The sequence below is a fragment of the Triticum dicoccoides genome, chromosome 1B, assembly GCF_002162155.2.
Source record: "Triticum dicoccoides isolate Atlit2015 ecotype Zavitan chromosome 1B, WEW_v2.0, whole genome shotgun sequence".
Classification (NCBI taxonomy): domain Eukaryota; kingdom Viridiplantae; phylum Streptophyta; class Magnoliopsida; order Poales; family Poaceae; genus Triticum; species Triticum dicoccoides.
In genome coordinates, this window is record NC_041381.1 from 549,888,221 (window position 1) to 549,912,772 (window position 24,552).

General features: G+C 46.1%; 4 protein-coding genes across 6 annotated transcripts; 2 read left to right on the forward strand and 2 right to left on the reverse strand.

Annotated features, from left to right (window-relative positions):
- The first annotated feature begins 6,602 nt into the window (after positions 1 to 6,602).
- Positions 6,603 to 11,471, forward strand: LOC119348679 (TOM1-like protein 6). Its single transcript, XM_037616649.1, has 9 exons — positions 6,603 to 6,925; positions 7,928 to 8,006; positions 8,247 to 8,345; positions 8,946 to 9,059; positions 9,260 to 9,408; positions 9,523 to 9,604; positions 9,689 to 9,774; positions 9,975 to 10,205; positions 10,293 to 11,471. Exons 1-9 carry the CDS (start codon positions 6,783 to 6,785, stop codon positions 11,218 to 11,220), a joined length of 1,911 nt encoding a protein of 636 aa, XP_037472546.1. The 5' UTR covers positions 6,603 to 6,782; the 3' UTR covers positions 11,221 to 11,471.
- Positions 11,472 to 11,783: 312 nt separating this feature from the next.
- On the reverse strand, positions 11,784 to 14,754 carry LOC119350587 (putative pentatricopeptide repeat-containing protein At5g13230, mitochondrial). The gene is made up of 2 exons (XM_037618342.1): positions 12,009 to 14,754; positions 11,784 to 11,932 (listed from the first exon to the last, which is right to left on the reverse strand). Exon 1 carries the CDS (start codon positions 14,752 to 14,754, stop codon positions 12,274 to 12,276), a length of 2,481 nt encoding a protein of 826 aa, XP_037474239.1. The 3' UTR covers positions 11,784 to 11,932; positions 12,009 to 12,273.
- A 100-nt stretch (positions 14,755 to 14,854) lies between these two features.
- LOC119348681 (B3 domain-containing protein LOC_Os12g40080-like) lies at positions 14,855 to 18,212 on the forward strand. 3 transcript variants are annotated; one of them, XM_037616652.1, is made up of 7 exons: positions 14,855 to 15,009; positions 15,108 to 15,275; positions 15,645 to 15,969; positions 16,053 to 16,243; positions 16,352 to 17,063; positions 17,166 to 17,407; positions 17,668 to 18,212. In XM_037616652.1, the coding sequence occupies exons 2-7, from the start codon at positions 15,180 to 15,182 to the stop codon at positions 17,935 to 17,937; spliced, it is 1,836 nt and encodes a 611-aa protein (XP_037472549.1). In that variant the 5' UTR covers positions 14,855 to 15,009; positions 15,108 to 15,179; the 3' UTR covers positions 17,938 to 18,212. The 3 variants fall into 3 exon arrangements, with proteins under 3 accessions (XP_037472549.1, XP_037472547.1, XP_037472548.1); XM_037616650.1 differs by having other exon boundaries at positions 15,120 to 15,275; XM_037616651.1 differs by having other exon boundaries at positions 14,855 to 15,275.
- A 1,713-nt stretch (positions 18,213 to 19,925) lies between these two features.
- On the reverse strand, positions 19,926 to 23,640 carry LOC119348682 (alanine--glyoxylate aminotransferase 2 homolog 3, mitochondrial-like). Its single transcript, XM_037616654.1, has 9 exons — positions 23,355 to 23,640; positions 21,996 to 22,226; positions 21,673 to 21,843; positions 21,337 to 21,480; positions 21,069 to 21,248; positions 20,704 to 20,929; positions 20,508 to 20,621; positions 20,308 to 20,394; positions 19,926 to 20,221 (listed from the first exon to the last, which is right to left on the reverse strand). The coding sequence occupies exons 1-9, from the start codon at positions 23,589 to 23,591 to the stop codon at positions 20,178 to 20,180; spliced, it is 1,434 nt and encodes a 477-aa protein (XP_037472551.1). The 5' UTR covers positions 23,592 to 23,640; the 3' UTR covers positions 19,926 to 20,177.
- Between the last annotated feature and the right edge of the window lie 912 nt (positions 23,641 to 24,552).

A 24,552-nucleotide genomic window follows, 5' to 3' on the forward strand; every position in this document is an offset into this window, starting at 1 on the left:
GGTAGTACTGCACCTACCACCGCTGCTAGTGCCGCTCGGGCACTCTCTCTCTCTTGCCCCTTCTCCCTCTGAGGCTTCTGCTCAGAGTCTCCGCGATAGTGCCGTTGCATGCAGCGGTAGTACCGCTCCCATGAGCGGTAGTACCGCTCTGTGCGGGCTGAAGTGGGGATAACGGTTGGATTGTCTCCCCCACTATAAAAGGGGGTCTTCTTCCCCGAGAAGACCTACTTCTTTTCCCCCAAGCTCCATTGTTACTCCAAAACTCATTTTCGCCCGATCTCTCTCCCTAGCCAATCAAACTTGTTGATTTTCTAGGGATTGGTTGAGAAGACCTGGATCTAGACTTCCACCAAGAGAAATTTGATTGTGCCCACTAATCCCTTGGAGATCTTGTTACTCTTGGGTGTTCGAGCATCCTAGACGGTTGAGGTCACCTCGGAGCCACATTCCATTGTGGTGAAGCTCCGTGGTACCTTGGGAGCCTCCAATCAAGTTGTGGAGATAGCCCCAACCTTGTTTGTAAAGATTATGTCACCGCCTTCAACGGCACCACTAGTGGAATCACGGCATCTCGCTTGTGTGAGGGCGTGAAGAGAATACAGTGGCCCTAGTGGCTTCTTGGGGAGCATTGTGCCTCTACACCGCTCCAACGGAGACGTACTTCCCCCAAAAGGAAGGAACTTCGGTAACACATCCTCATCTACACCGGCTCCACTTGTGGTTATCTCTTTCCTTTACTTTGTGCAAACTATTATTGTGTTGTATCCTTTGGTTGCACTTGTTGTTGTGGTTGTTTGCATCATATAGGTTGTTCACCTAGGTGCACATCTAGACAATCTATTTGTTGCTAAACCTAATTTGTTAAGAAAAGCTAAAAATTAGTAGTTGCCTATTCACCACCCCTCAAGTCAACAATATCGATCCTTTCACTACTGTTATGAACTCGTTACTATTGCTCTACTGCTCTACAAGTATAGAGGTAAATTTTACTAAGCATAGCATGGTTCTGATCCCCTTCGGATCTCAGCTAGACTATGAATCGATTGAATCCAATCTTGAAACAGGGCTGGCTTGTGCAGTCCCCATGCCTTGGTCATACATCTTTCGAGTGCCCCTGCATTGACACCTCTGCCCGTCAACACAAGCGCCACCGCCATCCACTTAGGGTTCGCTTCCAAACCTGTCCGCAGATCAACAATCAATAGCCCTGAGAAGCCTCCTTCTCTATGAGCTTCATTCCCCCAAGTCGGGCGAAGATCTTGCCAATCTCCTCGCTAGATTTGGTCTGCGAACTCTGCCGCTCCGTCGTGGCTTCGCAGCTCCTCTCCCCACACCACACAGCTCCCCCAATCAAATCACCCTCTACTAAGGCATTATGCTGCTACTCCAACATGTGCCAAAGGATTCAGCTCCTTCCGCACTCTGCCAGCTGCCGCCTGAAGAATCTAGAATCGCTCGCAAATCACCTCAGGAGGGAAACGAGAGTTTTCAAGACGTGGTGGGACCCGTCGCTTCAAGACGTGGAGTAGGTTGGTTGCCAACGATTTCGCAGAAAAAAAAAGTTGGTTGCCAACGAATCCGCTGTGCATGATTAAGTTATGGAATGTATGTTAAAAGAAAAATCCTGTCAAAATAAAGCGGACTACAGAGACCGATCGCATGTACCGACGAACTCGTTCCACTTTGGCGGCCGAAGAAGTCGTCATATGCACGTGCCGAAAGCAACAATCCCGTCACCTTCAATTTCCTCGCATCTGGGTGGTCAGTCCAGGTGGATGTAAACGTCGGACGGCCAGCGATTTCCCTGCGCCCAGAGCGTTGATGAAATCGGGGTGTTCATTTCATCAATAGCACTCCTCTTCGGCAAAAATATATATATATATATATATATATATATATATATATATATATATATATATCCTGCTGTCTGTCGTTCTCCCGTCGATACTGTTGACAGGGTCAACGGCGTTCTTTCTTCTTCGCCGAAAAAAGAAGAGCCGTCTTCTTCTGTCCCACTGCGAGCGAATTAATTTCTTCGGTTTGATTAGTCAATCATTCTCTGGTCGTAGCTCATTAATCAATAGAACGCGTGATGATGGCGGCCGGATGCTCTATCCAACCGGCAACGTACAGAATAGTAAGAGTAGTAGACTTTAGTTATTGGATTCGATGATCGGATTAAGCGAAAGGAGGCAACACCGCAGCAGGAATCCTTCCGGCTTGGAAAGGATGGTTACGTGTCCGCCCTGCGAACAAGATGTGCTGTAATCTGTACCTGGAGAACTTTGAGGTCCCTTTTGACTGGTTGTCTGAGACGTGGACCTCTGAATTCTTTATCCATCCATACTAGTTCGAACATATAAAAACCGGTTCGATGCTTGTGTTTCTACCTACTTCCTCCGTTCTTTCTTGTAAGGTATATTTATTTTTGAGAAAATTTCACAATGTAAGTTGCATTTCTTTTAATTCCTCATAATCCCATTTTTGGCCCTCCAGAGAAAGGCAAGTATATCTCTCCCAATCGTATGTATCTCTCTTTCTAGAAAAATAAGGAAAGTATCTCTTTCCTGATTGCATGTATGTCTTTCTTTCCTAGCCTTACTGATTTACTTATCACTAACTATCAAATTTGCAAAGGGTAGTTTTGTCCTAAATTATCTATAATTTGTTGCCTTGGTCACCGCGCACGACACAATACACCTTACATAAAGAAATGCAGGGAGTATACTACTAGGGTTTAAAAATGCGGGGTACGTGTGTTCACGCGTACGTACATGCTTCTTCCGTAAAGAAATATAAGAGTGTTTGTATATATTAAAAAAAGGAGTACCTGCATGTGTGCGTGCGCGAACTGCGAAGTTGCCGCTCAAGCTTTCGCAAAGGGCCTTGGAGCTACGTTGCATCGATACGGCGATACGAGTACGGCGATACGGGATACGGCAATTTCTAGAAACAGCAATATGCGATACGGCGAGTATATATATAAATAATTAATAAAATGACATGTAATAAAAGTAAACATAATAAAATGTGTGAGATGAGATCAAAATGTTGCCATGGAACTCCCCGCAATGCCATGTTGTACTTCTATCTCCTTCCCTAGCAATAGACAGCAGCAACGACAACATCAGCAAGTAAAAATTTTATACTACAAACATCAACAAGCAGCAAAAACAGCAAGCACACATGGAAAGCCAGCAAGCAGCCAAACATACATCAGATCTAAATTAGTATAGTAGTAGTAGTACTACTACTACCCAATGAGAGAGTCCACTACTACGGTCTATGGAAGCCAGCAAGCAGCCAAGCATGCATCAAGATCAAGCACACATCAGTACATCACTAGGGGCCATAGTTGTATGCTAGGGGCTCGGGGTAATTGCTGTTTACCTTGTGAGTTGCGACGGCAGTGGAGAGTATTTCCTGCAGATTACATGGTGATTTGAGTATTTCCCTCTGTGCCAGTAGGCAGTAGCAGGAACATCAGCAAGCACCAAGCACATACGGCAAGCGCACACTCACACACATGCCAACAAGCAGCCAAGCACATACGTCAAGCATACACACAGCAAGAATCAATTACCTCACTCTTGCCATAGCGGCGGAGAAGAGGTCACTTGGCGAGTTGACAATGCGGCGGGGACGAGCCAGTCCTGGCGACGGCAGCGGCGGCCAGGCGGCGGCGGCGTGCTCATCGCCCTCGATCCAATCGTGAAGTCGAACAGACAGCGAGAGAGCACTTAGGTTAGGCGTATACGTGGGCCTCTAATGGGCTCGAGGCTGCATGGCCGTGTCCTGCCCGTATCCCGAGCGTGTCCCCAGCGTATCGGCATTTTTTTCTTTTTCTTTTTAATCGGGAATCCTGATACACCTGGGATACGAGTAACTTTTGACGTATCGGTGCTTCGTAGCCTTGGAGTCGAAGCACTGGAAGATGCTATTTGCGCGTAGTCAGGTTTACTTGTCATCGACGTACACAAACACGAGACTTTGGCCACGGCCAACTTCTAGACAAGTTTTCATTTTTTTGAAGGTCGACGACGTGATCGATCAAGGGTACGGGATAACACGCGTTCCTACCCTAGCGCCGCCACCACCAGGCGACTAGGAAGAGGCGATCTTTTCCTCCGATCTCCACCGCCGGGGCGCTGGCTCCCTCTCCCTTTGGCCGCTGCTCCGGCGGCAGGAGGGAGGGGGCCCCGTTCCTTCGCTCTGTAGTTAGGGTTTGGATTTGTACGTCGTGGTGCGTCATTGGAGTGGTGAGAGCGGCGTCTGAACAAATAAATCTGCCTTAATTCTACTCCCACACCGACGGTGTCTTTCATGGCGGCGTCTCGGAGTTGATGACATTGTGTCTCTGTCGATCCCTTAGATCGGCAGCGTTAGGGTTCATGGATGGCGTTGGCGAGGCGGCGGCGGCGACTCCATCAGGTGTGTCTCTCCTTCTGATCTGTCCTTGTTGCTGCGGCGTTATCTCCGACGTCATGGTGGAGCAGGGAGGTTTTGTCGTTCAAGAGTACGCACAGGCGATTGTCTACGCAAGTGACAGCTGGAAGATGGAGTATCCTGTGTTGGGTCTGTGGTCGAAGGTTGCCAGTTCTGGTTTCTTCCTCCGACTTCGTCGTCGTTATGCGGGGGTGTCAGTTCTGAAATTCGATGGCGTGTCCGGGGACATGTTGCCCCGGTCTGATTCTTTCAACGGCTATGGTTTTGCTTCCGGCAACCTACTTTGGAGGTCCGTAAAGCCGCTGATCAGCGATGGAGCCGCATCGAGTTTGGGTGAAGAGGTGATCTGTCTTTTTATCCTTTGATGGCCACTTCGGTGGTGTCGAAGGAAAGGGACATGCGCTGGTATTTTACATAGGATTTTTCTACCTCTTCAGTTAGAGTAAATAGCATAAAACTACTAGTTTACAGGTTAGGGTTCCAAAAAACTACAAGATTTTAATTTTTCTCAAAAACCTACCAAACGCGTGGTCGGCTGTTTCAAAAAACCCAAATCACAGAATGTTTTCAAATTGATCTTGATTATGACAAGGATGGCCCACTCGTCAGAGCTGACGTGGCATAAGATGTCAACTCCGTTATCTCTCTTACTCACCCCGTCTTCTTCTTCTATCTCTCTTTCTTCCTCCCGTTGCTTGCCTCCGACGCAGCCATGGAGGCTGCTCGACGCGTACGCTCGCCCCCTGGGTCGGCCGGCCGGTGGCCATAGCGCCGCTGCCGGCAAGCATCCCGCCTCCCCCCTCCCCTGCAGACTAACCATGTCCAGGGAAGTATCCTACCGGAGTTCGCCGTGCTGACCATGTCGTGCCGTGCTCGTGCTCGTGCCAGAGGAAGAGCGCGCACACAGCTGACCATGCCGTGCTCGGGCGCCGCCAGTTGCTGCTGTCCCCCGCTCCTCGCCACCCCCACCTGTAGCACTCACCGCGGCCACCTGTTGTCGCTCTCCGCCGCCGCGTGCTGCTGGCCGCACCATGGGGAGTCGCCGCGTGCTGCTGGACGCGAGCCGCCTGAGGCCGCGCCATGGGAAGCCACCTGAGGCCCCGCTGCTGGCCGCGAGCCGCCTGAGGCCGCGCCATGGGGAGCCGGCCGAGGCCCCGCTGCTGGCCGCGCCATGACGAGCCGCCGGCCGTGCACCCCATGTCCTGGAGCTCGGCCTCCTCCAGTCACCGGCAGCGGAGGGGATGGAGGGGAGTGGATGGCGGCCAGTTGCCGGAGAGAAGCCGTGCGGGATTAGCCCAGGATCGGATTGCTTTTTTCTTTTCTTCACAAGGACCCGATCGCTTTTTTCAAAAAAAATATAGGGACCCGACCGCTTTTCTTTTGAAAATTACAGGGACTCAATTGCTTTTTATAAATACTTGGGCCCCACCCGTCATAACCTGTGAATGGTCAATCTAACGGTCAACCTAACGGTGTTAATTTTTATGCCACATGGACCTGACAGGTGGGCCACAACTGTCAAAGAACGGTTTACAATTTAAACACTCGGTGATTTGGGTTTTTTGAAACAGCCGACCACACGTTTGGTAGTTTTTTGAGAAAAAATAAAATCTGATAGTTTTTTGGAACCCTAACCTGTAAACTAGTAGTTTTATGCTATTTACTCCTTCAGTTATGTATGGTTGGTGCTTATGTGCCTTCTAATTTGATCTTTATTCTATATAAATGAGACACGTATTATCATGAAAAAAAAGATGAGCTATTTTTTAAGCCTTTGTTTTAACTTTTAAGTCTTTATTAACCATCGGCTGATGAAAAGTTCTCAGTGCAAAAGCCCTTTCTGCGTACTTTTTCTTCGGTCTAACCAAAGACGGCAACGCAACGCAACGCAACGACCGTCAGCGCGTGCGCGGATAAACCCCGTCCCCTCCCCGCACAAGACGACCGACCGAGGCAAAGCAAAAACCCGCTTAAACCCAAACCGGTAAGTAACTCCCTTGGGCACCTTCCGAGCCCCGACCACCGGACGGAGCCTCAGCCACGTGGAACCCGGGCCCGCCCGTCATGCACGTACCCCTCGCGGCCCGAGGTGGATAAACGCGTCCCAATCCTCCTTTCGTCGCCTCCTCCAATTTGGCTAGTCCACCTGCCATCCTCGCCTCTCCCCCTCCTCCCCTCCTCGTAAAAGGAGGCGCCGAGAAGAAAAATCAACGGAATCTTTCGAGCTCCGCCCCGCCCCGCGGACGCTTCCCCAAGCCCCAAGCCACCGCCGCCGCCGCCGGAAGGACCAGGCTGCTCGCGGGAGGCGGCTTCGTGAAGCTAGAGGCCCTCCGGCGATGTACCCGGTGGGGACGGCCCCGCGGCCGGGTTCGCGGCTGCCGGCGGCGTCGCGGGTCGACAAGGCCACCAGCCACCTGCTGCAGGGCCCCGACTGGGCCGTCAACCTCGAAATCTGCGACACCCTCAACGCCGACCGATGGTGACTACTACTGATCGCCGCCTCCCCTTCTCCCCCCGCCCGCCTCCTGCTATGGCTGTTCCGCTTTTGGTGCTTGCCGTGCCGCTGAGTGGGGAGAATTATGGTGGTGGGGGATTTGGGATTCGTCCCGCGCGCGGGGCTTGTTGCTTCGTCGTCGTTGTCGTTGCTTCTGTGGCGGCGGGGCGGGGTTTTTGGTTTCGGGGGCCGTTGACCCGATTGATTCGGGCGGGTTTTGGTCAAAATTGCAATCTATTTGGGAATTCTTACTACCTAGCAAATTGAGTCGAGGTGGCTTGAGTTGATTGGTAGCAACGGGCCTCTAGCCCTGTTGTTACCTCGGACAATTTTCTAGTGGTTATTACTCTGTTATGACAACTATAATATGAGCTGCAAGTACTAAGTAGACGCGTGTAGGTTACTTTTAGCTTACGGTGGCACGTTTCATAGTTTCTTCAACTTAGGCTGAGCTGAGAAACTGAAGCTCGAGCTCAGGTATAGTCCTTTTGGAGAGTCGACTGAGATGTCGCCAAGGATTATGACGGAATTTGCATACAGGACCATTGTATGGCTCCAGCAATGGTGTGCACAGTAGCTTGCTTGCCATTCATGCCAATCAAGATATGGATTCTAATGGTAGTAGCTCTGTGGTTGAGAAAATATGATTGATAAGCCATCTGTAGCACTAAGAAACTACCTGTCTAATTTTGATGCATAGCCTGTTGGGCAATGATACCAAACTGCACCACAGCTGTTCATGATGAAAATGTGTTTGAACTTCTATTGTGCTGGGGTATTCCTATGTGGGAAGGCATCCAAATTACTTATATAATTGCTTATGATTTTATTGCCATTATGTTTCAATGGAGGATTCCAAATAATAAACCTTTGAATTATGGTGTGTTTGTGTAAATGTATTGATGGGAGGACATCCAGATTAACTTATGTATTCGCAGAGAAGCTTTACCTTACCGGATGCTAATATATTTGCAAATCCTTCATCAGGCAAACAAAAGATGTGGTAAAGGCAGTAAAGAAGCGGCTGCAGAATAAGGACCCGAAAGTTCAGTTTTTCACTTTGACGGTGCGTATTTCTAATAATATGTGTTATTGGTAGTTTTCTGTAATGCTTTGCTGTGAAAACTCTAGATTTGTTTTTCTGGTCAGTTTCAGTTTGTTAGAAGTAATTCAGATACTATTATACTTATCTGCCACTGTAAGATTGTCAACTTAAGAAAGCAATAAGTATAAAGTTATTTCTCCCACCAAGACAACTTCATGGGGCTATTTTTATTGTTGACACTGGTTATAAAAATCTTTGCAGCTCTTGGAGACAATGATGAAGAACTGTGGTGAATATGTTCATTCTGAAGTTGCTGAGCTGCATGTTTTACAGGAAATGGTCAAAATTGTTCAGAAGAAGGTATACCCTCCTTTGATCCTTCGGAGTCTCCTTTATTCTCATGGTGCTTAAATTAGCAAAGAGAAGTAAAAACAAATTTTGAAATAATAGTTAGATTATCTATTATCTTATTTCCAGATATTTCTCAGTGTTAACACAATTTGGCTGCATCCATTTTTGTATGCTTGTTTACTTGATTATCCAAAAAAATATTTAGTGACAGATAATTTTGTCATGTCATTTAGAACTTTATGAATGGATGTTATGAATTCTCATGTCAGACATACTTGGTAAAATCCAAAATACTATGGATTTAAATTCTTTTTATGCTAGATAAGAACCCTTTTGGCCAATCCCTATTGTTTTGTGACTCAAACTCGGTGTTTGAGCTGATCCATCACTCTTCTTCAGGTGAACATGCTAACTGTTATTGGGTAACGTGGTAACAGTCATATCTGCAATTTATCCATAATGGATCATATAATTGGCATTGACATTTTTGTGGTTATATTCCTTATTGTGATTTCTGTCTCACTTGTTGTCTTCTGTTTCTTTGTACTAATGGAAAACAATCAAACACAATGCTAAGTTTTTTGGAACGTTTCTTTTCTGAATATCCAGCATGATATGCAAGTGAAGGATAAGATATTGATACTTCTGGACTCATGGCAAGAAGCATTTGGTGGACCTGGGGGCAAATATCCACAATATTACTGGTCATACATTGAACTAAAGGTATGGCTGCAATTTTCCCGCCAGTGTAAAACCTCACACTTCTCAACGCAACCAGTCCAGTATATATGGAGCCAAGAACATGCCCTGAAAGAGAAGTTTAAAGTATAAGTAGTTTGGCCTTAGATAATGTCCACGTCTTACTATTTTGGGGGCACGCTACTGGACTTTAATAATATCAGTTAACGCAACATCTTTTACAGAGGTCAGGAGTAATGTTCCCTCGTCGTCCTATGGATGCCCCTCCAATATTTACTCCTCCTGTGACGCATCAATCTCAGGCCTATGGTTCACCTGCATATCCCACTGGAAGTCTAAATGACAGAATGGCATCTGATGTTGAAACACTGAGGTTGCATTTCTTCTCTAGTACTCCGTATTCAACTCCTTGAGCTTTTTTTGCCCAAGCTATCTGTTCTATCGCTCCATTTAATGGTTATAACTTGTTATCTCTTTTTTGCTCCAGTTCAGGGGATCTGGATAATATTAGAGATGCAACAGAATTACTGAGTGATATGGTGAATGCTTTGAATCCTGCTGATCGCATGGTAAACCGAATATTTAAAAGAAAATTGCATGGTTAGTTTTGGTGAAGTTCATGAAATAACCTATTCAATTGTTGGTGATGCCAGGCTGTTAAAGATGAAATTGTTACTGAGCTTGTCAGCCAAAGTCGTTCAAATCAACAAAAGCTCATGGGGTTTGTCAGTTCAACAGGGTAAGCTCATCTCTCCCACAGACGTACAAAGAATATTTCCCTTATCTTAGTGTACCGTGGTGTTCGCATCAAGTGAATTTGAAGTTTAGCATGACGGCATACATTTTTTTTTCAGTTCTGTGCCGTCTAAATGACAGTTCAGTTCAGGCCACACTGCCACAGAATGTAATGTGTGACTTATTATGGTTTCTGTTGTTTAGGAATGAGGAGCTCCTGAAACAAGGCCTAGAAATAAATGATCGCTTACAAAGTGTACTTGCAAAACACGATGCCATCGCTTCTGGTTCTCCTTTACCAGTTGAAACGCCAAGGAGAGATGAGATACCCAGAGAGGATCCAACACCACAGCCATCTGCACCTCCGGTTGTTGCACAAAATGAGACCCCCGTTGAAGAGGATGAAGAGGATGAGTTTGCTCAGCTAGCAAAAAGGTAATTGAAAATAGCTTTTGATTTGATGCACAATCTACTTATTCCTGAACCACAACTAATTATTTATGATATGTTCTGTATCTGTAGAAAGAACAAATCTGTGATAAGTAGCGACGAGGCATCATCGAGTGTTGGTGATCATGCCCTTATACCTATTGACGATGCAACTTCTGAAGCCTCATCTTCTGTTGCGAGCAATGCCCTAGTTCCTGTTGAGTCAGCTTCTGTCAGTGGTACTAGGACAAAAGAGCAGGATATGATTGACCTTCTAAGCCTCACCTTGTACAGTCCTCCTGAAGCATCTACAGATTCTTCAACTCAGAGCCAAAATGACAGTCAGCAGACCGCCATGTCAAATGGGTCACAATTACCGCCGAACTATCAGCCTGCAGCGTCAAATGGACAACATTACCCTTCCAACCACCAGGCATATCCAATAAATCAGGGTTACACTCCATACAACAATTACGTCGCACCCTGGGCCCAAAGTGAACAGAGTGCACAGACTGGAGCATATCCAGTTCAGCCTCCACAATATACATCAACCTATCCGGCACAGCCACAATATACATCAACCTATCCGGCACCGCCTTGGGCCATGCCTACAAGTGCCAACTCTGTAAATCCTTTTCAGCCTGCCACATACCAAACGCCGAATCCTCCTGTTGCTTCTGTTGCCTCGACACCTTACCCGGCTCCTTCAACACCTTATGCTTCTCCACTGATGCAACATGTGCCATCCCCAACTCTCAACCCCAGTCCTATGCAACAGCAGAGCTCTTCTGTTTCTCATGCAAACAACGCCCTTGCCATTGTTCCAGATGCTCGAATGAATGGAAACCAAAGACCAAAAGAAGCACCAGCGACCGCAGCCAAACCCTACTACATGCCAGACAATCTGTTTGGTGATCTGATCGATGTGAAGAGTTTCGGCGCAGCAGGCAAGACAAGCAGATCGACAAATGTGCCTGGTCCAAAGGGTGGTGGTCAACCTATGATCGGTGGAAAGAAATAGGTCTCGCGAGTTCAAGTTAGCTACTCAGTGTCATTTGGTTTGTACATTTGCTGTATATGTGTTCGGGTCATATTGGTGATATTGTTTAATTTTAGTTGTCGGTCGGCATATGTGTATTCTTAAGAGATGGTAGAGCATAATTGCTGTAAATGATTTGCTTCAACCATCTGTCTCTGGTAGACCTTCCGCACAAAGGAGGAAAAGGCAAGGGGAGAGGTGCCCCCCCTGCCTTTCATCGCTGATTTGTTTCATCATTCAGACGTGTGAAACTAGAATGTTTGCTATCTACTCTCTCTGTAAAGAAATACAAGAGCGTTTAGATCACTTGAGTAGTAATCTAAACTCTAGTGATCTAAACGCTCTTATATTTCTTTACGGAGAGAGGCACGCCATTCGGCTCGTGCAGGTGCTCTGCGGTTGCGTGTTCTAAACCCAGTTGATTGGGATGTGCACTAATATTTCTCTCTGTCTCCTTTCCTAATGTGCGTCCTGTCTTGCCCTCCTGGGCTGTACTAACCTTTCTACCTTTTCAATACATTGAGACGCAAGCCTTTTGTCTTTGTGTTTTCCCTTAGAAAAAGATTCTGTACATATACATCACACAGATATGTTCAGGAAAAAAAACCTTTGGATCTATGGCATGTTTACCTTTGCTCAGTCCAGATCAAGCAAGCCTTTTTTTTTTCAAATTACCCCGCTGATTGATGCCAACCTAGCAGATTAAGGTAGAATTGATGAGCACAGATGTTATTGAGAGATCAATACAGGATTTGAGTTCAGAAGTGTACCTGGCACGTGGCACATGATTCAGCTGACCAAAGACTGCTCTTTTATGTCCAGCAAATCGTCAACATAATCATTTCAATCAGCAATCCAGTATACTCCCTCCGTCCGGAATTACTTGTCGCATAAATGGATGAAAATGGATGTACTAGAGTTAAAATACATCTAGATACATCATTTCAACGACAAGTATTTCCAGACAAAGGGAGTATTAAAGTTGATGCAAATCAATGAGCAGCTCCCTTGAATACATGAATGGACAATGGAACATCACCAATAGTCACCACATGAGCATGTTCCCTTGTCAAAATGATGAAAACGATTGATGTCTCTCACAATAATTTCTTGTTTGACTATTTTGGAGATCACCTTGAATATGGCATGGCAATCCAAGCAGGAGCGCAAATTCTTCATTATCCGAATTGGATGCCCGGGAGGTGTCATCACAAGCCCGTATGCTAAAGCCAATCTCTCGCTATGCACCCACAGCATGCGAGCCTTTTGTTCCTCATCTACGTCATGCAACACTACGTTAGTATCAGGAACATAACCTGCCCTGGTGGCTTTCAGGTTTAGCCATTCTAGCATAGCATGTATCACTCGCATATCTGGATGGTCTTCCAACCCTACTGAAAAGGCATGAATTTCACCCTTCATCTCGACCCAACTAAGACCAGTCTCCTTCCTTACGCCTATGTTCCTCATTGATTTCCTCAAAAAAGCAACTTCATCTAAATTCCCAGCTGCAGAATACATGTTTGATAGCAAGACATAAGTTGTTTCATCCTGTGGTTCAATCTCAAGCACCTTCTCTGCAGAAAATCTCCCCAGATCCACATTTTTATGCACTATACAGGAGCTAAGCAATGCACGCCAAACCATAGCAGACGGTGCTGAAGGGATATCTCCAATAAATTTTAGAGCATCATGCAGACGGCCAGCACGTCCTAGAAGCCTAACAATGCAGGTGTAATGCTCCATGGATGGTTTGATGCCATGATCAAGCTTCATGGAGTCAAACAGAGAGAGTCCTTGGCTCACTAAACCCGTGCTACCGTAGACAGACAGGAGAGCAACAAAAGTGATATCGTTGGCTTCAATACCGCTCTTGTTCATCCTGTCAAAAAGTTCTCGGGCATGTGCAGCATGTCCATAAACAGCATATCCTGAGATTATGGAATTCCACGAAATTATATCGTGTTCTTTCTGAGTTTCAAATATCTTGCGAGCATCCCTGATGCATCCACACTTAGCATATGAGTCAATAAGTGAATTACTTACAATGGTGTCACTGTTGAATGTGGATTTCTCAACCAAACAGTGAACCTGGCCAACATGATTGATGGATGCTGTGCTCGCGCAAGCCCGGAGCACGCTTGAGTATGTAACTTGAGTTGAAGGCGCCCTAGCAGCACGCATCTCACGGAATACACTCAAAGCATCTTCTCCAAAACCAGACTGGCTGTAACCAACAATAATTGTGTTCCAGCTCACCTCGTTGGCATCCCGCAATGATGAGAAGATCTTGAGTGAGCTTTCCATGTCGCTGCACTTGGCATAGAGATCCATCAGTGCATTTCCAACAAATAACTCAGACTCGTGACCAATCTTCATAGCATTGCTATGAATTTGCTTGCCTAGGTCCAAGAGTGGTATATTAGCACAAGCTTGCAGAACACTTGATAGACTAAATTCATTAGGCACCACAGAAGACTGCATCATTTTGATGAACAGCTCGAAGGCCTGCTCGTTCTGATTGCTCTGTGCGTACAGGGATATCATAAAACTCCAAAGTACCACATCATCATGGGGAACCATGTCGAAAGCCAAGCGGGCATCCTCAATATTCCCACATTTGGCATACATATCAAGCAGCGCACCACAAACGCGAGGCTCGGCATCATAAAGTGTTTTTACTGAACAGGCATGGATACCCTTGCCTAGCGCAACTGACGACAAGCACACGGCAGCCCTGAGCACACTGGTCAGAGCAAATGGGTTGATCTTAGAAGCCGCCACCCTCATCTCCCGGAAAACCTGAAGCGCGTTCTCCGGGCAGTTATTCTCAGAATAGCAAGAAACCATAGCAGTCCAAGCCACAGCATCCTTACCCACGATCCCGTCAAACAGGCGCCTTGCATCGCCGACAGCCGCGCACATGGAGTAGGCATCGACCAGCGCAGACCCGACAAAGGCGTTCCGGTCATGGCCCAGCTTGCACGCGCAAGCGTGCACGGCCCAGGCGAGCCCCAGAGCGTCCATGGAGACGACGAGCTTGAGCAGCAAGGTGAGCACGAACTGGTTCACCTCGTGCCCCTCCAGCCGCAGCCTCCGGAACAGCGCCGCCGCGGCCTCCAACTCCCCGCGCAGCGCGTGGGCCTGGAGGAGCGTGACGAAAGACACCGTGTTCCGCTCCGGCAGCCCGTTGAACACCCTGCGCGCGCCGGCGAAGGGCCCGAGCTTGGCGTACAGGTTGATCAGGACGTTGGCGCAGAAGAGGTCCAGGACGGCGCCCCGCAGGACGTGGCCGTGCACGGCGCGGCCGCCGCGGGCGTCGCCGCGCGCGACGCAGCCCTGCAGGAGCCTGGCGCACGCGTGCGAGTCGACCCCGGGCCCGGGTTCGGGGAGGGCGAGCGAGGTGAGCTCGTCGTCCAGCCACTGCAGCGCCGCGCTGGCCGCGAGGCCGCGGCGGGGCGGGAGCGCGCGGTGTGGGATGGCCGGGAGGAGGCGGCGGCTCGCTCGCCGGATCATCGGCCGTGGCGGGACTGCGAATTCGTCGATCGATCCCCCAAGTAAAATAAAAAAGCATGTATACCCAGTTTTGTCCCGGTTATTACAGGCCAAATGCCACTCCACTCCACCCGCCTGACCGCCCGAGCGAGCTCCGTTCCGTCCTCCTCTGTTTCATTTGCATCGAGCGCAGAGGAGACGCAGCTAATGGCGAACTAGGGTTTCGGCCCCTCGACCAACAGATCGGGCCGGCGATCGACGGACGGGCTTAACCAGGTCAGGCTCTCAACCGCCTCCTCCTTGATTCCTGGGCAAAATGGTGGATTATTTTTTCTCCTTCCGGAAATGGCTTCCTTTTCTTCTTGATTCCGTAGCACAACCACCAGGTCGGAGCGGCGGCGGTTGCAAGAGGAGAGGAGAGGAGGAGCGCTCGCGGGAGCTGTACCATGTCCATGTGGAGGCAACATTACCACCGCGGCCACACGGGACATGACAAGGAGCACTTCTTTGCCGTGGCTTCGGGTGATTTCACCCGCAGTATGGTCAGTTAACTTGGCCCTTCCTCCCATCAATCCACTTCTTTTGATTGATATTAATTTGATAGTACACTGCTGGTCTACTATCATTAGTGCTATTTCTAATTTGATTGACATTAATTTGGTAACTAGGACTCCTACTTTAGTACACTTCTGGTCCACTACCATCATTGTGCTATTTCTAAATTATAATAAGATGCCTCATGTCACTTAAGCGCATTTGTTGTCCATAATCTGTGTGTTCCAAATATACGAGTTTTTGTTTCGTTTGTTTGCCATGTCCCTTTTGTATTTCCTGAAAATAGCACGGAGCTTTAATTGTCAGAGACAGTGAACCTTGTAACTCTTAAGTCTGTCTTCCTTGTTCTTGAATAGTGCATACCGTGGGAGGTTGGAAACCATTTGGGGAGCATGATCTCTGAGACCATCAAACTAGAAGCTCCTAATGGCATATTCTGTATTGGAGTGTGTAGAAAGCCGGGTGAACTAGTTCTTCAGTCTGGCTGGGATAAGTTTGTCGCAATGCATCACGTAGAAGAAAATTATTCTTTTTGGTTTGTGTACCGTGGGAACTCTACCTTTAAGGTTCATATATTCAATCCCAACGGTCGTGAGAAGGCTAGTTCCTGTTCTCAACCACCTTCTCAGAGCTTTGGAGGTGTTCCACCTGGCGCTATTTGCGATCATCATGTGCTGAATGGTAAGATTAATTTAGTATTCTAAAGTCTAATACTACTTGTACTGTGCTTTTGTGGTCATTGTAACAATGTGCTTGATGTGCAGAACAACTACTGTCTGATCCTGGACATGTTCAGACCTCCACTGACTCTGGCTATAGCACATTACCTGGCTGCCATCTAACCAAAGCACAAGATGAGAAAGTACGTGAAATAGCTTGTACCATGAGATCTCAAGTTCCCCTTTATGTGGCAGTCATGAACAAAAGCAATGTCAACTTGAAGGACTGCTCTGTTGTAAGTTGGATCTTTTCCCTAACAATTTCTTGGTTATGTTATTGACCTCATTCCTACTGTTCAAGACTCCATCGTTGTAATAATGTCTTTTTATTTGGGTTACTGCAGAACTTACCGTTAAAGCTTGTGGAACATTTCAAAGAGGACACATCTAAAGCTACTATTCAACTAGAAGCCCCTAATGACAATATATACGGTGTTGAAGCTTGCAAGCACGGTGATGACCAAATAGTCCTCCAATATGGGTGGAGTAATCTTGTAGATGCTAATCGCATACAAGAGAATGACTTGCTTATTTTTATAACCAAGGGTAAAAAACGCCTTGAAGTTCGTATTCTTGGCACAAGTGTTCATCAGAGAACCTCTTCATGCTTTAATACGGGAAATATTTCTAGCACTCAAGAAATTTGTGAAGATTCACTTGAAATAACCGATCCAACCCCTCATACAGACTACTATGTGAGTAGTTCTGATGATGATCACATTGTGGAAGAAGGCACTAGAAAATCATGCTACTATGTGAGTAGTTCAGATGATGATCACATTGTGGAAGAAGGCTACTATGTGAGTAGTTCTGATGATGATCACATTGTGGGAGAAGGCACTAGAAAATCATGCTACTATGTGAGTAGTTCTGATGATGATCACATCGTGGAAGAAGGCACTAGAAAATCATGCTACTATGTGAGTTGTTCTGATGCTCATGATATTGTGGAAGAAGGCACTAGAAAATCATGTAGGCGGCAGAAGCAGGCACCTAGTCACTGTGCAAAAGCTCAAAAGGTGGCTTCAACATCCTCCCCATCTGCTGCTAAATCAGGTTATAACGCTATATTTATGTGTGTGTTTTTCCTTTTATCAACTTCCAAATTGCTTCTGGTTATGTTATGCTTATCTTATGAGGGTTGTGCAAGCTTTTCAGGATATGAAGCTCACACGCTGAATGAGCGAGCATCTGTGGAGTTTGGGGTCGATTTGGAACCTCATAGCTCCACCAGCAATCTCAAGGGGCCTTCCCAGCATCCCTACATTTTATCTGAAAAAGGGACACCTCTAACTAATGTGGAGAAGAAGAAAGTTGAGGAGAAAGTTCAAGCGATTCAATCTGAACTTCCTATCTTTGTGGCACTAATGACCAAAAGCCGGATTAATACCCATCATTTGGTGAGTTCAAATACATACTCTTTGACCTATTGTTTGTAGATAGATTGCGTTGATTTGTTAACTAAATGATCTTGAGACCTACTTGTGCAATCACTACATTACAAAGCCCTGTGCATGACCAATTTCTCATCTAAAAATGCATCAAAATTCATGTATTAATACATAAATACCGACTGTACTGTACGTGTGAATCATTCATTCCACTGAAGTAGTAGACATTGATCTGAAATTTTGATTTCTCATGCAACACTGCTGATCAGGACGTCTGCAAGGAATACGGTTCAAGATACATTCCACACATAAGCAGAAGAATGCGTCTCGTGCTTCAGTCGGAAGGAAGCACGACGGAGCAGCCAGCCAAAGTGGTAATAAATCAGAATGGTATGAGGTGGATTCGTAGTGGCTGGAAGAAATTCGTCGCCGACAATGATGTGCAGGAGGGGGATATCGCTCTCTTTGAACGGGCAAAGAGCACGAAAAAGCTCAGGATGACCGTGTATTTCGTCCGCAAGTCAGACATAGAGGTGTAGCTCAAGCCCTAGTATGTACTGGTAGCTAGTAATACATTGTCTGTATGGTTCTAACCGTGGTACCCTGCCATGACAAGGAGTGAACTTGTATCTAATTTGGGATAGGTTGGAGTCTAATCTGCCTCTAGTTAGTACTGTCTGATGCTCATATATTATTTGTGATTAGGAGGATGGCTCGAGGTAAACTGCACACACCATTATGTTACGTGCATGCTGTGTTCAGCTGGGATTGGATTACAGCGCTCGTTCGTGAACTAACTGTTTGGTTGGACTGCGTGATGCTTGTGTCTCCTCGGAGATGATATTTTTATTTATTTTTTGCTTTGCCTTGATGAGTTTTCAGCACTTGTGCGACTTGCCCAATCTTGTAAGATGTAGAATTTCAGTTGCCAACAGGGAGGGATGCTTTGTCTGAATCCTTGCTTGCCCAACAGATTCCTTGTCTGAAAACTGATCGAGAAGGCTTGCATGCGCATACCTGAACCAAGAAGGACATGGGGTATGCTGGTATGGCTGAGATAATTGATGATGATTGAATCCAAAGAAAACAAGAAACGGTTTATCCGTGCCTTCATTATATTCACTCACTGTTTTCTATTTCTTTTTTCATACCGTAACAACAAACACAGCACTATACCCTAAAAAAAACACAACACCATGCATGCATCATAGTAGTACATACACCCTATCCAGATGGCGATCCAGGTGCGCGCCCATGAGCAAACGTTCGCAAACAAAACAAAACATTCTAAATCACTAGTTAAGGGATACCCTTGCAAAGGTTACTCTCACCTTCTCAGGCGTGCCTCTTGTTACATCCTGAGAGTTTTTTTATTTCGTAGATTCGTTTATTTAAAACATTTTCTTTCTTAAACTGTGCATTCAAATCTCGAATCATTTTCACCCTTGGATTTCTTCCATCGAGATCTTTAAAACTAGATCCCATTTTAATAGATTTTGTTGAACTTTTTTTTCATGAAAAACAGGAAAATCGGAAGAAAAAAGCATATTTTTTAAATTTTCGAGAGGCACAACAATGCTTCTCGCGGAAGCAAGCCGTGCCACCTAACTAGGATGCTCCTGAAGGTGCTTCAGACAAGAGGTACTGATGTTGTATCTAATAGAGTTCATTCTCTGTTCCCATGTCTTAAATACCTATTAACCGAATCTTGCATTATACTAATTGTTTGGCATAAAAAACGATGTCCGGAAGCATGTCTTAGCTCTTAGTGCCTTCGTACATCTTTATGTCAAATGCCATGGCGGTTGGTGCAGTCCAAGTATTTTGTTCGACTACTGTTTTGTGGTGTGAGAGCTCTCATTTTAAAAGACACTAACAGTGTTTGGAATCTACTCCCTCCGTTCCTAAAAAAGTGATATTGTTCATCTCCACCACAGTAGAGGCGAGTTTTGAAACAAGATCCTCCCCTACGTAGCACAACGTTGTAATGATCATCCCAGAACCTAGTAAAACTGGAAACACTAGTAATAACTTTCTGGACAGTGATGTTTTAGAAAGGAAGACTTTGTTCATAAATTTGAGATCCAAAATGCCTACCCCCTTGGTCTTTTGGGACACACACTTTTGTCCCAAGCAACCAAGTGGTATTTCTTCTTAGTGGGATGGGATCCCCACTCCAGGAAAACCTAGACATGTCTTTGATCATCCTGCCTTTATAACAACTTGAAAAATCTAGTAATGTAAATATAAAGTTCTTTCTATGCCTCAATAAAAACCACCACAATTGTGCAAATGTCATCAAACACCCACCAAAATGCATGTTTTCTGGTGTTTTTTTTGTGAAGCATTGAAAACTTCGACTCAATTGTGGTGGTTTTTTTGCTATTTACTCTCCTGAAAAGGCCTAGATATGGTTGTAATTTAACTACAGTAATGTTCCATATCCAGTTGATTATCAAACATTTTTGCTTACGATATTAATGGTCAATTCAAAATTTTCCAATCACCTGGAGTTCTGACAAGTAAATGTGGCAATGCTTTGTTTTCTGGATAGCAGGAAGAATGCAGGATACATGTATCATAAAAGCTGCCATAACACATCTGAATATCTTATTACGAAGAACTTATTGGTCACATAGAGCTCCTACTCAGTACATCATACTAATGTTCAGGAGGCGCAGATCGCATGTGCGCATCATGGGTTTGCAAGACAGAACACGAGACAACGAGGTGCTGTTTCGCAGATCATCTCTTATTTATCGATGAGAGCAGTGCCTCTTCACAGCTTCGAAAGCGCGATGTCCATCACCTCGATCATGAAGTCTGCGACGCAAAGTTACAGTTATGTATCAGAAGCCAAGATAACATCTATCTATGCTATGAATGTGAGTACTAGCAGCAGATCCTACCGGAGTCCTCCTTGGAGAAGCACAACGGAGGCGTCACCCTGAACACATTGCCGAAGAAACCGCCCTTCCCCACCAGCACGCCCATATCTGTTCAGACAAGAACACACTCGGATATCAGGTCCAAAGCTCTGCTACTTCAGTTTTATAATTGCGAAAGTACAGAGACGCGACAGAGCTCGTCAGTTCGTGTAATCAATCACCTTTCATGTGGTTCATGACCTGCGCGATCTCAGCCTTCGCCGGAGTTTTCTTCTGGCGATCGGTCACCAGCTCGACCCCGAGAAGGAGGCCTTTCCCCCTAACGTCGCCGATAACTGCAAGAAGCCGAATGTAAGTAACAGAAGTATCCTCGAGGTATATGTGTTTGCGATGTGATTTTTTCTATCCGGTACTCACTGTCATGCTTCTCTTTCAGAGCGTTAAGTTTCTCCTTCAGGTAGGAGCCAACAACGAACGCATTCTCCTGCAGCTTCTCCTTCTCCAGTACCTTGAGAACAGCGTGGCCGGCAGCTGTGCTGACAGGGTTACCACCGAAGGTGTTGAAGTAGCTCCTGCGGGTTAACACCTTAGCAATCTCAGGTGTGGTAACGACCGCTCCTATCGGTATTCCGTTCCCTATGCCCTGAGGAAGAATGACAGGAAACATGTCAGCCTATAGTTTGATACAGTGTACACTGATGAAGCTGAACCTAATGACATAGTATAATGGAATGCATGGACTCTTTAAGTATGAAAACTTTGGAGAAACCATCAGAACTCACCTTTGCCATAGTGACTATATCAGGGATGACGCCCTGCCCTTCGAATCCCCAGAAGTGGCTTCCAGTGCGCGCAACCCCCGCCTGAACTTCGTCGGCGATGCAGAGGCCACCAGCTTTCCTCACCATATCGTAGGCCGCAGGCAGGTATCCTGGTGCTAATTCCACTATTCCACCAACTCCCTGCAGAGAGGAACATTCCAATTGTTTCGTTAGGAAATCTCACTTTTGAGCATGGTGATAGTAGGACAATGTGTTGGTATTAGCATACCTGTATGGCTTCTGAAATGAAACCTGCAACTCTTCCTGTAGTCCCATAGTCAATGGTTTCCTGAATATCTCTGGCATATTTCTCTCCGTCTGACCCGAAAGCGCCTCTATATGGGTCTGGATTAAGAGCATGGTGCACTCCGGTCTGGACACATTGCAAATGAGTAAATGTCACTAATAAGCCATGAAGTAAAACAAGGCATCTTTCAATATACTCCCTCCGTTCGAAATTACTTGTCTCGGAAATGGATGTACCTAGAACTAAAATACAACTAGATACATCCATTTCTGCGACAAGTAATTCCGAACGGAGGGAGTAGTATTTTAATTTCCTTACCTGGACAACATTAAATTTCCAGTTGGATTGAGCAGTGGCACCCATTGTTGCAGCTGCATTCCCATGGTATCCATTCCTAAGTGAAATAATGTCATGGAAACCAGTGTAAAGCCGAGCGATCATCAGTGCAAGCTCATTTGCCTCCGTGCCAGAATTTGTGAAGAAAACAACCTGCAGAGAACAAGAGGAGCTTCACATGAGGCTCAATGAAACAAACAAAATAATCTATGTGTATCAGACATACCCTACATTTTAAGCCATAATAAAATTCCAAAGTACTTTCAGGCACTGAGATGCGTAATGTTTTACTAGGCTGACAGTACCTTCAGATCACCGGGCATTTTGGCCGCCAGAGCCTCAGCAAAGTCCGCAATTGCATGGTTCAGATACAGAACTGTGGAGTGCTGTATCTTCTTTGCCTGGTTGACTATGGCTTCGATCACATCAGGATGGCAGTGCCCGCAACAAACGGTCGCAATGCCACCGAAAGCGTCCAGGTAGCGGCGGCCATCCTCATCGAACAGGTACTGCATCTTTCCATCGACTATGTTCAACTGCAATAGTTGTTGAGTGAAAAAAGAATCAATTTTCAGTGCTGAAATCGCAACTTGTCTTGCATGATGCTAGCTTTTCACACTTAATCACCAAGCTACACTCTTTGTCCTGGTCAGACCAGTACATTGAATCCAACAGAAAGTACCGAGAGAGGTATATTGAAGTAACAACAGCTAACTTTTTGTCCTATTGCCCTCTGTTCTCACGGAAGCTTTTTTTCAAGAGTTCAAGGGGATCTGAAAGAGCTAACTGACGGAAGAGTTACCTCTTCCATTTTCTTTCTTTGTGTCGTGCAAATTGGATATATCTTCACAGAAAAATATGTTTTACACGTGCTATATGTGTTGCTCTGAGTACAGCATGTGAGCTCCAAGGTTGGTGGGTGAGCCGTGAGCATGGTAGGTACACAACTTTTGACACTATCTGCAGAAACCCCACCTTGACAGTATTTTATAACTTTGGCAATACATGTGCAGTTGGAAACCAGTAAGTTGTCCGTGATCACTCTCTTTATGAAACACTGGTGCTCCAGCCACAGATGTAAGATCTCATCACAGACTTGCACAGGAGTTCGTTGTGCGAAGCTGCCAGTGATAAGATACAACCACAACGTTTTTGTGCTTGACTCATCTGGTCCCAATAAAGCATAGCTACACTAGTACAGATGTACTCTAGATCCAATGGAGTGCAGAACTCTGTTGCTACTACTAACAATATTAGCTCTATGATTCCCTTTTTTTGATAATCTTAGCTCCGTGATTTCCAGATCCCACCAGTCACCACAATTCGGGCAAGGACTACCAAAAAAAGACCATCTTTTCTCACCACAAAACTACTAAAATCGACCAGAACAAGCAGATTTGTACAAATCGTTTGCCTGATTATGACAACCTCGCTCATCATTTTAACTCAGACATGTCACCTGTACTGTTCGTGTTCGGCGATTTTTAGAGTGGGGAATTTAAACCACGAAATCAGGTACTATCTGATCTATAACAATTTCCCTCGAGTAGGATAGAAATGGAGATGGAAATCGAGCTTCGTTTCTCTTTTCCTTTTTTCAAGCAATCCGGTGGTTCGTTCCCAAGAAAATGGAGGGTGGCGAGGGCGAGGGAGGGGGCACGTACAGGGCGGTCGTAGAAGTGGAAGAGCGAGGGGCTGAGGAACTGGGCCCGCTTCTGGGCGACCTCCGCCACCCGCGGCCCGTCGTACGGCGGCGGCGTGTACGCGAACGGCGGCATCTTGGGGGCGCCGGCGCCATTCTCCGGCGCGGCGGCGACCGCGGCCGCGGAGAGGCTGGAATGCGCCCGGCCGGGGGCGAGGGCGGCCTGGAGGAGCCTCCGTGAGGAGGCGAGGCGCTGCATGTCCGGCTCTGGTTCTCTCTCTCTCTCTGCCTCACGACCGGTGCCTGTCTGTGGACTGGTTAATGGTGGCGATGGCCGTCGTCGCTCCGGCTATAAATAGACGGACGGGCCGGAGATTGATGGTGGGGGGTGTAAAATGACGAGCACGCCCTTTCCTAAAAATATTTCACAGGAATATCGTCTGTGTATCACTGAATGACATGCACGGAGAACAACATGCCTCAACAGAGAGCAACAATCTTTTTTGCTATTAAATCACAATTACCTCCTTCCTCAATTGCAAATGTCTCCTTTATGTTCTCTCCTAAAAACAGTGCTTTACTGAATCGTAGACATACCATCGTATCTTCACTGCCCATGTTAGTTGTTTTACAGAGAATATTCTCCTTCCTAAATTACAAATTTACCACCTTCTCAAATCTTGTTTTTGCAGGGAATTACTGCCCTGCTTGTTTGGGCTTTTGTTTATGCTTTTGCAGCTTTTTCACTTTGGCCAAAAAGCCATAAAATCTTCTAAATAGGTGCTTTTAGAGCTTTTCTGACTTTTGAAGCTAAATATTGTTATTATTGATTCATCAAAAGCCATAAAAGCCCTAAAAGAAGCTTTTTATGGCTTTTTGGTCAAAGTAGAAAAGTTGTAAAAGTAGAAGCAAAAGCCTAAACAAACAGAGCCTAAGAGCTTTATCCAACCATCATAAGCACCCACACGATTAGCCATTAGGATAGCCATGAGGAAACATGAGGGGAGTCCACCAAGCAACTCGCAACTCTAATGTGCATGCATGTTTTGCACAAGGATGGGTCGAGAAGTTGGCGTTTCTTGATACATGTTGAATACAAAAGGACAAAAAATAGTAAAATTGGCGCTATCACATAGTGTGAAATCAAGCGCGAGTCCCATAAGTGATAGTATAATATTTTTTATTTTCCCTTGCAACACACTGGTGTTTAGCTAGTATAT

Coding starts and splice junctions, on each gene's coding strand:
- LOC119348679 (XM_037616649.1), top strand. CDS start 6,783: ATGTACCCGGTGGGGACGGCCCCGCGGCCGGGTTCGCGGCTGCCGGCG. Junction 6,926..7,927: donor ACCCTCAACGCCGACCGATG/GTGACTACTACT, acceptor ATCCTTCATCAG/GCAAACAAAAGATGTGGTAA. Junction 8,007..8,246: donor TTCAGTTTTTCACTTTGACG/GTGCGTATTTCT, acceptor AAATCTTTGCAG/CTCTTGGAGACAATGATGAA.
- LOC119350587 (XM_037618342.1), bottom strand. CDS start 14,754: ATGATCCGGCGAGCGAGCCGCCGCCTCCTCCCGGCCATCCCACACCGC.
- LOC119348681 (XM_037616651.1), top strand. CDS start 15,180: ATGTCCATGTGGAGGCAACATTACCACCGCGGCCACACGGGACATGAC. Junction 15,276..15,644: donor GTGATTTCACCCGCAGTATG/GTCAGTTAACTT, acceptor GTTCTTGAATAG/TGCATACCGTGGGAGGTTGG. Junction 15,970..16,052: donor CGATCATCATGTGCTGAATG/GTAAGATTAATT, acceptor CTTGATGTGCAG/AACAACTACTGTCTGATCCT.
- LOC119348682 (XM_037616654.1), bottom strand. CDS start 23,591: ATGCAGCGCCTCGCCTCCTCACGGAGGCTCCTCCAGGCCGCCCTCGCC. Junction 21,249..21,336: donor TCATTTCAGAAGCCATACAG/GTATGCTAATAC, acceptor TCCTCTCTGCAG/GGAGTTGGTGGAATAGTGGA. Junction 20,395..20,507: donor GGTCATGAACCACATGAAAG/GTGATTGATTAC, acceptor TTGTCTGAACAG/ATATGGGCGTGCTGGTGGGG.